This window comes from Phyllostomus hastatus, unplaced genomic scaffold (assembly GCF_019186645.2).
Source record: "Phyllostomus hastatus isolate PE091 unplaced genomic scaffold, TTU_PhHast_1.1 phas_contig_57, whole genome shotgun sequence".
NCBI lineage: Eukaryota > Metazoa > Chordata > Mammalia > Chiroptera > Phyllostomidae > Phyllostomus > Phyllostomus hastatus.
The window spans coordinates 4,420,594-4,436,943 of NW_025333912.1; the positions used below are offsets into that span (position 1 = coordinate 4,420,594).

The following is a 16,350-nucleotide window of genomic DNA, read 5'->3' on the forward strand; positions in this document are numbered from 1 at the left end:
AAGACTTTAGTGAGTGTGTTTTGTATGTCAGACTTGTTTCAATAAAGTGTTTTTATGGAGGTTGCCAATGTTTTTTTACAGCACCTAGAAATGTGATCAATATAACTTTGGATTAAACAATCCATTCTTTTATTTACCTTTCTTTATTTCTAGAATTAACTCTCCATTTAGAAGTATATCTTATGCTTTTAATATTTAAAAAACAAACCCAAATAATGTTCTTAATGAAGTAGACATATTTAAAAGTGAACATGTGACAATCTTGCTACATTCCATCACCAAATACTTCAAGATAGTGTCTCAATTCTTTTTAAATAGATATCCTTTAAGATATACAAGCATAATTTCTATAAAGAATTTTAAACTTTAAAATTAATATACTAGTAAAAGAATCCTATATGATTAAATATGCACAATAATTTATAATTACTAGAATTTTACATTTGTTTCTGTTTTTGCTAGTTGATTGTCTGTCTGTAAACCATAATGATGGGCCTGTTAGGCCTTCAATTTTGATATGCTTTGATATATTAGTTTTTGATATCAGTTTTGATATATTAATTTAATATAATAGTATGAACAAAAGATCCAGAAGACCCTTTTGAGGGGCAAAAGAGAGTTTTATTTATATATGGTTTGCAAACCAGGGAGACATAGCCTTCAGCATAAACTGAAAATATGCTCCAGAGCAGGGGAGTAAGGGCAGGGTTCTTAAAGGCAAAAAATGCAAGAAGCTGATTTTTAAGGGGATTGGTTGGCAAGGGAAGAGAAATAATAAGTATACATTACACATTTTCTGATTAGTTGAGGGCATCAGGATTGTTCAGTCTCAGCTAAATAAGCCTAGCAGTATCAGCAGGTGGTTTTACAAGATGTAGCAAACATCTTAGTTCCAGTAGGGCTTTTATAAAATAAGATATGGTCAAGGTTTCTGCTCCCTTGGATCTTGCAAAAACAAAGAGTGCTATTTGTTATGCAGGCAAAATCACAGTCCAAATTGCAAAAATGAGTATTTGGCCACAAAAGTATTATATGATGTTTAAGTCCCCAGAGGTGTGAGATGTGCAAGGCAGTTCCTCTGGCATGGCAGCTCAGGTTCCATTTATATTGTTGTTTACAAGAGTATATAAATAGTACCAACTCATAATCCCAGCACATATTGGAATATATCCTTCCAAACTGTCTGTCTGTCTGTCTGTCTCTCTGTCTCTCTCTCTCTCTCTCTCTCTCACACACACACACACTTGCAAAAATGGAATTATGTTATGATGGTGTTAAATATGGTATTTTCCATTTAAAAATGTAATTAGTTCTTTTTCCAATGTTAGCAAATCAAATCTAAACAGTTTTTCAAGGCTGCATAGTATTTATTTTAGATTTACTGTGATTTTGATAACGTAATGCTTATGATTAATGAATTCATTATTTCTGATTTTTACTGTTATAAATGATGCTCCATTAAATACACTTATACATACTTACATATTCTCTATTTCCTTAGTATAAAAACTTGAGTGGTAATTTGGGGGCTTAAAAGCATCCATATTAAAATTTTTTAATATGGAACACCAAACTGCTTTCCAGGAAAGCTGTGCTTAATTATGTAAATAAAGACTATTTTTCGGATATTCTAAAATTTACTCTTGTAAGAAGCGTCATGTGACTTTTCCCTCTGCTGATTTTCGTGTGTATTATTTTGCTATACTAAATCATAGCTGTGAGCAAAATGATGTGTTGAGTCCTGTGAGTCCTCCCAGTGAATCACCAAAGTCTGGGTTGGTTTCAGGGACTCCCGACATAGCATCAAATTTAGAAGCATCCAAAGGGAGGTCTCTTATGTAACCTTAGATTGTAATCTTCCCACTCTGCTCTCTCTTTGATATTATGGGAATGCTCAGTAGAATGATGGTTTAATCTCTTTAATCTGGATGTAGAAATATATAAATTAAGGGATAATTATTTCATTTTTGAAAGGATTGAAAAACAAAGAACTTCCTTACTTGATTTACTATAATTGAATTTAGAAATTTGAGTTTATACCAAATTTTATAGGGACATTTCTATTAGTTTAAGACACTCTTTCCTTTGTAATTTTCATAATGGAATTGTAGTGGTACTCTGAAATTTTAGTTGTGTTGGCCCTGAGAAATTTGTATTCTAGGAAAGGGATACTGTTGCTTCAGTTATTCAGTTATTTTCCCCATTGCTACAAGGTTCCTGTGTTGTGTATTTTAGACAGTTCATTTTGACACTTAGATAAACAGAAGCCAAACACACACATACCCAGAATTAGTCCCTGAACTTTGTTCCAGGGTAAAGATAAGGCATTTAGACTTCTCCAGTACAGATAAATATATTACAGCTACTGAAAAATTAGTATTGTATGACTCTTGGGTTGCTTAGACAGACAGTGAAGGTTTTAAAAAATTCTGGCCAGCAAAAAAAAAAACTTAAGGGAAAATTTATATTCATCCGTAAAAACTGCTTTTAAGAGACTTATAGATTAGGCACAAGATTCTGTAACTCAGTACAACATCTCTCTACATAATTTGTTTATAACATGCATGAAAAATTCACTTGAACTATGTTGTCTTGTTCTTGTTTAGCTTTATATTGTGTTCCTGGCTTTTAAAAAATGACTTAGCTGAAGTAGAAACTGCATATGTTTAAGCTGTACAATTTGGTGAATTTTTATAATTTGTAATACTTGTGAAAACCACAACCACAGTCAGCATACAAAACATTTTTATCATTCCCCAAAGATTCCTTGTGTACTTTGTAGTCTGATTTTTCCTCTGGCCCTAGTACCAGACAACCACTGATACTACTTTGTATTTTCTAGGATTTTTAATAAATTGAATCATATGATATGTTCTTGTGTGTAGTGTCTTGCACTCAGCATGATGATATTGAGATTTATCCATGTCATTGAATGTGTCAGTAGTTTGTTCCTTTTACTGCTGAATAGTACTGCATTTTGTTGATCCAGTCACCAATTTATGGGCACTTGAATTGTTCCCATTTTGGGGCTGTTGTAAATGAAGCTACTGTTGTACTAGATTTTGCATGGACGTAGAGTTTCATTTTGCTGATGTGCCCTACCTTTTTTGATGAAAAAAAAATTGTTTTAGTAATACTTTTTGTCCTTGGCAAAAAGATAGGGGGAGGAAATACATCAATCATTCACTTATTCAATGAACATATATTGAATGCTATGTATACTGCTGTGTGCTGAAGACACGGTGTTGAACAAGAGCTCAAGCCCTTCTCTCATAGAATTTATAATTTGGGGAATAAGTCAGGCACATTATAAATACTAAGAAATGTGGAAATTGTGTAAAGTATATATAGAATGCTATGGAGCATCTGGTAGGTGTTCCACCCTCACTGGTCTTGAGTGATTAGGAAAAGATCCTTTGGGAAAAAAAATTAAGATAAATAGGAGTTAATAAATAACACATTCTACGTAAAGGGCAGAGAATGCACAAAGATTCTCAGGTAAGAATGAGAATGATTCTGTATGGCTGCTCTTTGCATGGAGCTAGGGGGATTTGCAGTTGCTAGAGTATGCAGGTCTTTATATACTATCTTAAGGATTTTGGAAATGAAAATTAAACAAGGAAATGACTTGGTCAAATTGCAGATCTCAGACTAGTTGATACCATGGCCAGGTTTTTGAATAAGTACTTTATAGTCTCTTGATTTCCAGAAGTTCTACCTGCCATCTTTAATTCTGTTGATTACAGTACTTCCCCCATTATTTACAGTTTTGCTTTTGTGGTTTCAGTTAACATGCAGTTCAAAAATATTAAATGGAGAACTCCAGAAATAAACAATTCATAAGTTTTATTATTTTAATTTTTATTATTTATTGTTATTTTATTACAGTCGTCCCAACTTTGCCCTCCTTCACCCATCCTGCCCCCAGCTCCCACAGTCAGTCCCCACACTGTTGTCCATGTCCATGGGTCATTCATACATGTTCTTTGACTAGTCCCTTCCCCTTCTTTCTATCATTTTCCCTCTCCCCTCTGTCTGCTATCAGTCTGTTCCATGTTTCCATGTCTTTGTTTCTATTTTGCTTGTTAGCTTATTTTGTTCATTAGAGTCCTTTATGAGTGAGATCATAAAGGTATTTACCTTTATGGTATTTACCTTTCACCGACTGGCTTATTTCACTTAGCATAATATTCTCCAGTTCCATCCATGCCGTCGAAAAAGTTAGGAGTTCTTTCTTTCTGCTGTGCAGTATTCCATTGTGCAAATGTACCACAGTTGTTTGATCCACTCATCTACTGATGGGCTTTTAGGCTGTTTTTAGCATTTGGCTATTATAAATAGTGCTGCCATAAACATAGAGGTGCATAAGTTCTTTCAATTAGTAAGGTTTAAATTGCATGCCATTCTGAGTAGCATGGTGACATCTTGCACCATCTGGCTCTGTTGCATCAGGTATGTGAATCATCCCCTTGTCCAGTGTATCCATGCTGTATACACTTCCTGCCTGTTAGTCACTTAGTAGCCATGTAGTGAGAAAATCATTAGTAACCTATTGCTATGTCACAAATGCCTATGACATTTACCTCACGTTGTCTCATCATGTAGGCATTGTATCATCTCCCATTATCACAAGAAAAGAAAGATGAGTAGAGTACAATAAGAATTTTTGAGATAGAGAGACCCCATTCACATAACTTTTATTACAGTATGCTGTTCTAGTTGTTCTAATTTATTATTAGTTATTGTTGTTAATTCAGTCATGTCCACCCAGAGTTGATTACTCTTTATACCTTTGGCTTTTTGCTATTTTAAACAGTTTGAAATATAAAAAGTTGATTGAAAATAATTAGAAATTCAAAAGAAAAAGAATTGAAGTAAAAATCTAAATTTTTCTGATAAGTTAACCAAATGTCTAATTGATAGGTACTCTAGAATCAGACAAACATGGATTTGAATCTTTACCTTGATACTTAACAGCTGAGTGACTTGGGATAACTTCCTTAGTCCTGTGTATGACTTAGTATCCTTCTTTGTAAAATTGAAATGATGAATGCCCACCTCATAGGGTTATTGAGAGGGGTCACCAAGATACCAACTGTAATTTCCATTTGACAGTTAAATGTATAATGTTTTTCTTTCTCAAGTAAACAAATTTTTGCTATAATTTGAGGAAATTAGCTTGTTTTAGAGAAGGGTATAATTTTTGACCAAAGCTACAGTATACATTACCAAGTTACACATTTTGAAATGCAATAAAGAAGTACTCTCAGCTTTGAGTTGATTTTGACATTCTAGGATGGTCATTAGCTAGATTTAAAAAAAGAAAACTTGCCTCGTCAACCTTCAGGGAATAATTGATTGAAGGTGATAGACAAATCTTCAATGTTTCATTATAACTGTTCCTATCAGTCCTGGCTAGAGAGGCAGATGAGGGAAAATGGAAGTTCTGACATTGGAAATAAAGCAATGGTGGTACCTTCTAGTGGTTGATGAGAGCCAAATTTTTTGAATTTAAACTAGAGACTGGTATTCATGGTGGTTTGGCTCTCACTTCTGACATATCCATAGAGGTTTTATTTATTTATTTATTTTTCCATTTATAATTTGATAAACCTCTTTAATGTCTGGCTTACTAATAGACAACTGTATTCTTTGTTTAATAATTGTGGTAATGTACACACAGCATATAATTTACCATTTTAACCATTTTGAAGTATACAGTTCAGTGGCATTTAGTACATTTGTAACCATTACCACTATTTCCAGAACATTTTCCAGCACCCCAATAGGAAAACCTGTACTCATTAAGCAATCATGTCCTATTCCCCCTTTCCCCTAGCCCCAGAAAGCAACAATCCATGTGCTTTCTGTCTCTTCCATAGAGGTTTTAAAGTTTGGGATAAATGCATCATTTCTTTGACTTCCTTTATAGACACTGCCTCAGAAATACACTTGTTACCACTCTGTTGGAAGTATTAGGTATGAACCATCTGCATTTTAGAAACTTATTTTAAAATCTACTGATTATTTAAGTCAAATTAAAGAGGACTTTTGTGTGTGAGTTGAAGGGGACACACACACACAAATCCTCTTTAATTTGACATAAATAAATCAGTAGATATAAACTCAAACTCCTAAGCTGAGTGAGGTATTCGATCTATTAGATTTACTTTGTGGACATGACTTTCAAAGAGTAAGCTTAGTTTATGTTAAGAAGAAGAATGCTCTATGGGGGATTTTCCCATGTATACTCCAGGTTTTATTTTTGTGATATCTAGGACTTGTATAATAGAATTAAATATTTGTGAAACTGCATCTAAAGGAAGTTGGCATGCTGAATATATGTGGTTATACTGCATCTAAAGGAAGTTGGCATGCTGAATATATGTGGTTATACTGCATCTAAAGGAAGTTGGCATGCTGAATATATGTGGTTATAAGAAAGAGGTTGATGTGAGGAAGGGACAAGGAGAGGAATGGAGTGTGAGAAGGGTAAAGTATATGGTTGGATGTCTCTTAATTTATCGCTGACCATTGCAAAATTGAAGGTGTTCCAAAATGCATATAATTCTTCAGCTAGTAAATGGAATAGGTACTCAGTATTTATAGCATTTGTTCTTTTCTCTATTCATAAATTTTGAGAAAACTAATAAAATTATCTAAAATCTAAAGTCTGAATTTCCCTCTTATAAAATAATAATTCTTTGAATGTGCTAGGAAATAATAAATATTCCATTGTCAACACATTAGACCATGTGAGAAGCACCTCTTAGATGTGATTTGAGTGGTATAGCCACAAGAAACATTACTTTCCTTTCATGTCCCTGAAAAATCATCCCTAACAAGTTACTTTGTGTTTTCTTTATCAGAGATTTCTTTTTGAAATAAATTATTGCAATTTTCAGAAGTCCCCCATTTAAAAAAATTAATAAACCTTACCTTTTTAGAGCAAAGCAAAATAAAGTAGAAAGTACAGAGTTCCTGTGTAACCTATTCCCTACCTAGGTACAACTGACCCACTATCAACATCCTGTATCACTGTGGTACATTTGTTAGAACTGATGAACCTACATTAACACATGATCATCACCCAAAGTCCACAGTTTACTCTTGGGTTCACTTGTGTTGTACATTCTATGGACAAATATATGAAGAGGTGTATCCACCATTGGAATACCTAGAGGAGTTGAATTTCCCTAAAAATCTGTGCTCTGTCCCTTCATCCTTCTCTCCCCTGAAGCCCTGGCAAGCACTGATCTTTTTACTGTCTTTGTAGTTTTGCTTTTTTCTAGAATGTTATATAGTTGGAATGATACAGTATGTGGTTCTTTCAGATTGGCTTCTTTTACTTAGTAATAGGCCTTCAAGTTTCCTCCAGGTCTTTTCATGTCTTGAAGCTCATTTCTTTTTAGCTCTAATATTCATTCCCCCCAAAAGACAGTTTTATATATATATATCTTCTTTCTCAATCTGTATGCTTTTTATTTCCTTTTTAAAAAATCCTCACCTGAGGATATGTTTATTGATTTGAGAGAGAGAAAGAAACATCCATGTGAGAGAGAAATACAGATCGGTTGTCTCCCGTATATGCTCCTGACCAGGGATCAAACCTGCAACCTTTTGGTGTACAGGATGGTGCTCCAACCAACTGAGCCACCCAGCCAGGGCTTTTTTATTTCCTTTTATTGTATGAGAGGGGACATCCTTGTTTATTCATGATCTCAGTGGAAAGCTTCAATTTTCTCACAATTAAGTATGATGTTAGCTATAGGTTTTTTTGTACATATGCTTTATCAACTGGAAGAAGTCCTCCTCTATTCCTTGTTTATTGAGAGTTTGTTTTTTTTTAATCAGGAATGGTGTTGTATTTTACCAAATGCTTTTTCTGCATCCATTGATATGATATGATTTTTCTTTTTTAGAATTCTGTTGATTTTTTTAAGACTTTTATTTATGTCTTAGACAGAGAGGGGAAGGGAGGGAGAAAGAGAGGGAGAGAAGCATCAATGTGTGACTGTCTCCCATACACCCCAAACTAGAGACCTGGCCCGCAACCCAAGCATGTGCCCTTACTGGGGATCGAACCCACAACCTCCTGGTTTGCAGGCCAGTGTTCAATTTACTGAGCCACACCAGCCAGGGCTGTTGATTTTTTTTTTAGAAGTCTCATTTCAACTACCTACCTATCTGTGAATCTGTAGTTATTTCAAAATGAAAAAAATTTAATGTAAAAATAAGTAATTCAAGGACACTTTTGTTTTTGAAATATATAAATGCATGAATATATTTTCATGAAAATTCAAATAATGTAAACATTTGGTAAAAAGGGAAAATAACAAATAATTAATACTCAGAATAACCAATTTTTCCTTTCCTTGCCTCATGAAAGCAAATAATCAGTATTTTTCAGTGTGTGTATAGTACTTACTATGGATTTATATCTATAATGACAGTTAACTGATACAGACATGATTAGACTATGCTATATCTTTACACCCTACTTTCTTGATAGTGGTAGAGCATGAAGTGGGAAATTCAAGACAACTGAGTATACCATACAGGCTTCATCTGTTCCTAGGCATTGAATGCTGCATCTGATTAGCAAATACTGATCCAGGAAGTGTATATAAACAGAAAATGATTAATTTGGCTAGATATATGAAGGAAAATAATATAATATTGCCTCTACATTTATACTATTTTACAGCTTCATTTATTGTTACGTGTTAGGACAAGATGATTATTGCTTAGATATGTAGTTACGTTAAACAAATTGGTTTTAGTGTTTATCATAACCAAATACCAACTTTTTAAAGTGAGGAGAGCAATTTTTTTTAAAGATTCATGTCTAATCACTGTACCTGGCTAAGAATGTCCCTTAAAAGAGCTCATTGACCACACTTGACTGAACAAAATTTGTCTAGCTGAGGACAAATTTAGAACAACAACATGTAAATGATCAGGTCTCTGTACTGTGTGATCTGTGACAATATAATGCCAGGCTATACTGTTTCTTGTTGTACTCTTTGTTCCATTCCTACTTTTCTACATTATTTATGAAGAATTCAAAACTTTGTACAGATATATTGCTGATACTGATTCTACAAATAGCATTTAAAAGGCTACAAACTCTGTTTTACAAAATAAATTTTCTTTTTTTTTGACCAGTGTAGTTTAGTTAGAATTCTTGCTAGAACACTTTTATATTGTATAAGAATTTGTTGAATCATAATTTGAAAGTTACTCTTAAAAATAGCAAATTACAATTGACCTATACTATTGTCAGCATCATAAAATAGTTCTTGAAAAGTAGGCTGAAGTTATTTTAAGAAAAATATTATTTAGTGAAAACTGAGGGATATTAGAGATATCATATAATTCAGTCCCCTCTGATTGTACCTTTATTGCTTTGATAATCAATTCAGCAGGGCAGGGGAGAGGGAAACACAGGGGAGGTTGAATTTGTCTTTTTTTTTTTCTGTAAGAATTTTAGGTTTTAACCACCAAGTTATTTAGTAATATCATTAAAATTTTTACATGTATTCAGGCTTCTAGCTACTTTACAGTTGTAAAAGAGATCCAGGAAGAGCAAAAATTTTAGTTTTGTATTTTTTTTCACAAGGATATACCTTTTCTTTTTCTTTTTTTTTAATTAAATGAGGCACTTATTTATGTATGCTCTATGTATTTCCAGGTACAGTTAGATCCCTATTCATTAACTCAGTGTTCAATGCAAAATTCTAGTCAAAATGGATAACAGAAGAAGAGAAGAGGGAAAAATTAGGATGTCTTGGTTGTGGAAAACAAGAGATAAGGAGTTTATAAATCCATCTGACCTTTCTGACAATTGAGACAAAAAAGGGAAAAAGAGTAGGTTATGTAACTTCAATATCTGGTAGTAGGTAAGGAACATTTAAATTGAGTCAAGAAATGGAGTGGGACAGGAGAAAGGAATTATGCCTCATAGATAGTTATGTTTTTTTATATTACAGAGTTTTTGTTCATAGTTTGAATCATGTGTTGTATATACTTTGTATAGAAATATATTTGACTTTAATTTCTATAATGGGTAAACTTTTCAAATTAGGAGATAATCTAAGGAAATACTGGTATTAAATGTGTAAGATAATTTGTAAGTATAATTAAGCTTGTCATTAAAGGAATTTGAATATTTGAGTACATGTGCTAAAAATATGACAGAATGATAATTAGGTTAATGTCCTAGAATTATTTTTTTTACTGTATTTTCTGGCCATTTAGCTGATATTAATAAATATCTTCTAGAAGACTGCCTGAAGTGATTTTAAATTGTAAAAATCAAGTCACATTTATTTTTCAGTAATTATTGTCTGTGATTACTAAATTTAGTAATTCATGTCTGTGTCCAAAAAGATCAGTATAAGATGCTTGAGAATTCTGTATTACCTACTTGTGAATACCCTACTGGCCTAGTTTAATACTTTGGAAGATGACAGCTCTAGGAGTCCAGATGGGCTTGAGCGCAGAGTTATTGGCTTTTTCAGTTATTCTCCAAGTTTGAGCCTTAGTTTTGTATGTTCAGAAACATCATTTCAATGAATTATCTCCAGTCCTAAGGTGCTAGTGAATTAAGCCATTCCAAATAAGATACACCCAAAATGAAAAAGTAAATCAGAAGCCCGTTAGGAATATATATAGGTCAAGTATAATAGACTGTTGTTCTGACTAGTTGAACACATTAGAAAAGTCTACTTTAAGAAACCAAATAAAGATTAACTATTGCTTTTGATAACCTTTTACTTATTTGGTATTCTCAGTAATATTGGTAAATATTTGTTAGATGATAAATTATGTGGCAAATGTTCTCTTGAAATTTAAATCAGAGTATGTATACAAAGAAAGCTTGGTTGGCATTGAAATGAAATTGGGTTGACCCTTAAGTATGAGGGATTATTGAGCATTTCTTCTTATGGCTATCATATTGATATTTTAGTAACAGAAAGTCATTTTCTTTTTGCTCACTAGTAGCCATGGTCTTTTTTTTTTAACTTTAGATTTCATTCATTTATTTCTAGAGTGAGGAGAAGGGAGGGAGAAAAAGAGGGAGAAAAACATTGATGTGTGGGAGAAACATGCATGGATCGGTTGCTTTTCACATGCCCCCAACTGGGGACCTGGCCCACAACCAAGGTGTGTTACATGACCTGGAATCAAACCTGTAAGCTTTCAGTTTGCAGAACAATGTCCAACCTACTAGCCATACCAGTTAGGGCTAGCCTTAGTTTTTAAAAACAAATATATTAAGGTATAACTTTTGCCCCAGCTGGTGTAGCTTGATGGATTGAGTGTGGACCTGTGAACGAAAGGGTTGCCAGTTCAGTTCCCAGTCAGGGCACATGCCTGGGTTGCAGGCCATGCCCCCAGTTGGGGGGGTGTGAGAGGCAACTGCACATTGATGTTTCTCTCCCTGCCTTCACTTCCTTCCCCTCTCTCTAAAAATAAATAAATCTTTTATTTTTTAAACTGTTTTTCATTTTTTAAAATATTTTTTGTTTATTTATTTCAGATAGAGGAGAAGGGAAGGATAAAGAGAGGGAGAGAAACATCCATGTGTGGTTGCCTCTCATGCACCCCACACTGGGGACCTGGTCTGCAACTCAGGCATGTGCCCTGACTGGGAATCGAACCAGCGACCCTTTGGTTTGTAGGCCCGGCCTCAACCCACTGAGCTACACCAGCCAGGACTAAATAAAATCTTTCAAAAATTAAAAAGGATATAATTTATGTATCATGAAATTCACTCATTTTAAGTGAACAATTATTTTTTGTAAATATAGAGAGTTGTGCAAGTATTATCATAGTCTAATTTTAGAACAGTTCTGTCTCCCTCCAAAGGAAACTGTAATCACTCTCCTCATCCTTAGTTTACCATGCCTAATTATATAGGTTTAGCTTCCTACAACTAATTGTAAAATATGATAAAAATAAATACTGTAGAATTTCCCAAAATTATTTGGTCCTCTAGGCTGGTTCATTTGTTTGTTTTAGAGGTTTGATAATTTAGAGCATGGACTTTTTTTTAATATTTCTTTATTCAGACACCAAAATTATGTAATAGGAAAAAGTGATGAAAAGAATTTGTGTTAGAGGTGAATTGTCTTAAGATTTTATATAATAATGCTTTGCAAATTTATCATGAAATTAATTTGCTATTCTTTTATTTTCTTTAATTTAGCTTCTCAGAATCAAGAACGTCTGTGTGCATTTAAAGATCCCTATCAAGACCTTGGGATAGGTGAGAGTCGAATCTCTCATGAAAATGGAACCATATTATGTTCAAAAGGTAGCACCTGCTATGGTCTCTGGGAAAAATCAAAAGGGGACATAAATCTTGTAAAACAAGGCAAGTAATACTTTTCTTATCTGAAATAACCTTGTGTTTCATACAATCAAAGTTTATCTGAAAAGCGTGGAGGTAGATTAAAACCTTCTCCTGAAATGCAAATATTTTAGAAGCATGTATCTATGTATATATTTATCCACAAATTCCAGATTTGTAAATGGACATTGACTTTTAGCTTAGTTTAATAACACCTTTCTTATTATGATGATATTAATATATCCCTATTGTATGATGTTTACAAAATACAGAGAACTAGGAAAAACAAATATCTACTATTCCATACTCTTAAGAATTCTTTTTACTCTGTTCTATTAGGTGTGTTTAGATGTTCCTCTATGTTTACACGTGTGTGTATTTTTTTTTCAGTTAGGATAATACTGCATGAATTGTTTCATACCCATTTTTTCTATCTTAAGTTATATCATGAATGGTTCCCCATTTAAAATAAACATTTTTAACCCCTGCACAATGTTCCATTGTTTACACATATCACATTTTACTTATGTATTACTCTGTTGTTGGTCATTATGTTGTTTTCTGGTTTTCACTGTAATACAGACTACTTTAGCAAACATCTTTGAACATAAACTTTGGATTTTATCTGATTATTTCTGTGTGATAGATACCTTGGAGTAAATTATTAGATTATAAAACATGAATATTTTAAAGGCTGTTCATAAAAATTTTTATGTGGCTTTTTAGAAATGCTATTTATATTTACATTCCCTCGAGAGTGATATGAAATCCTTGTTACAATTATATATCATTATCTTTTAAACCTAGATCAATTTAATGTAGACAAAAATGAAACCTTACTGCTGCTTTAATAATTCTTGTATTAATGATGAAGTTTAACAGTTTGTTGTTGGCAAAGTGTTGGCATCATGAAATGCCTATTTATACTTTGCCATTTTCCTGTTATTTAAAAAAATGTGTCTCCTATTGATTTGCAAGAGTGTTTTATAACTGAAGTATTCTGTCACATTAGATGCAACTATTTCAGTTATTTTTTAGTTTATTTTCATTTTACTTTTGCTTGTATTGTCTCTTAACGTGTCTCTAAATATGTCTCTTAACATGTTTACATTAATATCAATTTGTAGGATGTTGGTCTCACATTGGAGATCCCCAGGAGTGTCACTATGAAGAATGCGTAGTAACTACCACTCCTCCCTCAATTCAGAATGGAACATACCGTTTCTGCTGCTGTAGCACAGACTTGTGTAATGTCAACTTTACTGAAAATTTTCCACCTCCAGATACAACACCACTTAGTAAGTAAAGTAACTTACTTTTCCTTGTAATTCCTTTCTCCCATGATTTGCAAACTTTAAAAATATATAGAAACATCCAGGTTTGGCAGGAGTGAGAGGGAGAGTTCCAGCATCATGAGACTATATCTAGCTAACACCTGAAATCTAAAAGCGGTGCACCAGGATTTCTAAGGTATTGATATATTACCAAGTGAATCATTATGTAGTACATTCCAGCTCCTGTGGAAGGGAATTTGGGTGGTATTAAGAAAACTGCACATGTGCTTACTCTTTCATCTAGCACTCCCATTTGTAGGTATTTATCTTGCAGATACACCCCCAACAGTATAAAAATATATATGCATAGAGTTATAGCTGTACAATATTGGGAGCTATCAAAATGTCCAAGAATAGGAGATTACTTGAAATATATTATGGTATGTACCTGTAATGGAGTGCTAACTATACAACTAACTAGCTTTGAGAAAAATGACTTAAAATAGCCTAAAATCTGGCCATTTCATCTCATCCTTGCCAGTTTCTGTTGATACTGACAATTCTGTTGATAGGGATGACTGGAGCTACATTTTAAGTAGTAACTTGATATGCATTGTCAGATTAAAACAATTTTTTTAACCTTGGCCCTTTCCAAGGAGACACTGTTAATATCTTTCAGTAAAAGTTAAATATTCATTTCATAATGTGTAAATTATACCTTAATAAAGGTGTTACAATAAAATGTTTAGTACTTATTCTCTGAGACCAGTGTTCACTGAAACATTATCTCCATATCTCACATTACCTTTTTCCAGTGGCTGTTGGTAAAGCCTTGCATTTGCGTAACATTTTATACTTTCAAAGTGCTGTCACATGTATAAAATCTTTCAAGATGTTTCCTTGTATTTAGGTAGTTTGTCAGAATAAGCCCTTCTGTCCTAATGAATAACCATACTACTCAGGAAGAATGGTTATTTAAGTGGTTTTCTTTCTCCAGGAGATTTGACTTACAGCTTATCTTTCTTAACCTTTGGCTATCATTGTATTGATATACAATAAATATCAAGCTTTAATATTTTGGGTCCCAACAAAAAAATTTTTTTAAGTTTAAAGTTTGAAATTATTTCTCCCTGGCTGGTGTGGCTCAGTGGGTTGAGTGCTGACCTGCAAACCAAAGGGTCACCAGTTTGATACCCAGTCAGGGCACATGCCTGGGTTGCAGGCCAGGTCCTGGGTGCGGGGTGCATGAGAGGCAACCACACTTTGTTTCTCTTCCTCTCTTTCTCCCTCCCTTCACCTCTGTCTAAAAATAAATAAGTAAAATCTTTAAAAATTTTTTGAAATTATTTCAAACTTATAAAAACTCCCCTATACCCTTTCCCCAGATGCATCAAATGTAACATTTTGCTATATTTGCCTATTCTTCTTCTCTCTCTCTCCACACACACACACACACACACACACACACACACACTTTTTTTTCTGCACTTTCTGCAAATAAGTTGCAGGCATCATATCTAAATGTTTACATATTTTGTAATTATCTCTTTGTTTCTTCTATTAAACTCTTAAGTCTTTGATGATAGGGACTTATTTTTTAAGGGACTTATTCTCTTTTACTCAACAGTGTCACTGTAGTGTCAGACACATAGTGGGAGTGCATTGCTTGTTGAATAAATAATAAACAAAGGGATATGTGCTTATGTGTAAATTCTGAAATACAGTCGTGGACTGCCTATCAACGGAGATATGTTCTAAGAAATGCATCATTAGGTGATTTTGTTGTGTGGCAATCATAGGGCAGTTATGCAAACCTAGATGGTTAACCACACCTAGACGGTTTGGTATAGCCTGTTGCTCCTAGGCTACCAAAGCTGTATAGCATGTTACTGTACTAAATACTGTAGGCAGTTGTGACACAATTATAAGTATTTATTTATTTATTTATTCTAAGGATTTTATTTTTATTTTTAGAGAGAGAAGGGAGGGAGAAAGAGAGAGAGAGAAACATCAATGTGCGGTTGCTGGGGGCCATGGCCTGCAACCCAGGCATGTGCCCTGACTGGGAATCGAAACTGCGATGTTTTGGTTCACAGTCCCTGCTCAATCCACTGAGCTACGCCAGCCAGGGCCAATTGTAAGTATTTATATAATTAAACACAGAAAAGGTAGAGTAAAAATATGGTAGAAAAGCTAAAAAACATGACATAACTGTATAGGGCCCTTACCAGGAATGCTTCCTCACTCGGTGAGTCAGTGAGTGATGAATGAATGTGAAGGCCTAGGACTATTGTACATTACCGTAGATTTCATAAACACTGTATACTTAGGCTACATTCAATTTATAAAACAACAAGAGATTAGATCAAGCACAAGAGAAATGATGTAATCAAAAGACCTATTAAATAGGAGATGTATGAGGCTACTGCTAGTGCAACATGGCATACTGTTTTAAAACAAGCTTTTTTTATGAGCAGAAAAAAACACTTTAAAATAAAAAGTATAATAAATATATAAACCAGTAATAGTCATTTATTACCATGATTGTATATTAGTACTGTACATAAGCACATGTGCTACACTTTGATATGGCTGGCAGTATAGTAGGTTTGTTTATACCAGCACTCCACAAACATGTGAGTAATAGGTGGTGCTATGATATTTTGACAGCTAAGATGTCAGTAGGTGATAGGAATTTTTCAGCTCCATTATAATCTT

At 33.7% G+C, this 16,350-nt stretch overlaps 1 protein-coding gene across 1 annotated transcript in view; it reads left to right on the forward strand.

Moving 5' to 3' along the window:
• The window catches only part of BMPR2 (bone morphogenetic protein receptor type 2), a 138,754-nt gene that overhangs the window by 60,152 nt on the left and 62,252 nt on the right, over window positions 1–16,350 (forward strand). The window contains exons 3-4 of the mRNA XM_045847680.1: window positions 12,215–12,382; window positions 13,486–13,656. Coding sequence (XP_045703636.1) covers window positions 12,215–12,382; window positions 13,486–13,656 — 339 coding nt within the window. The remainder of the gene's footprint in view (window positions 1–12,214; window positions 12,383–13,485; window positions 13,657–16,350) is intronic.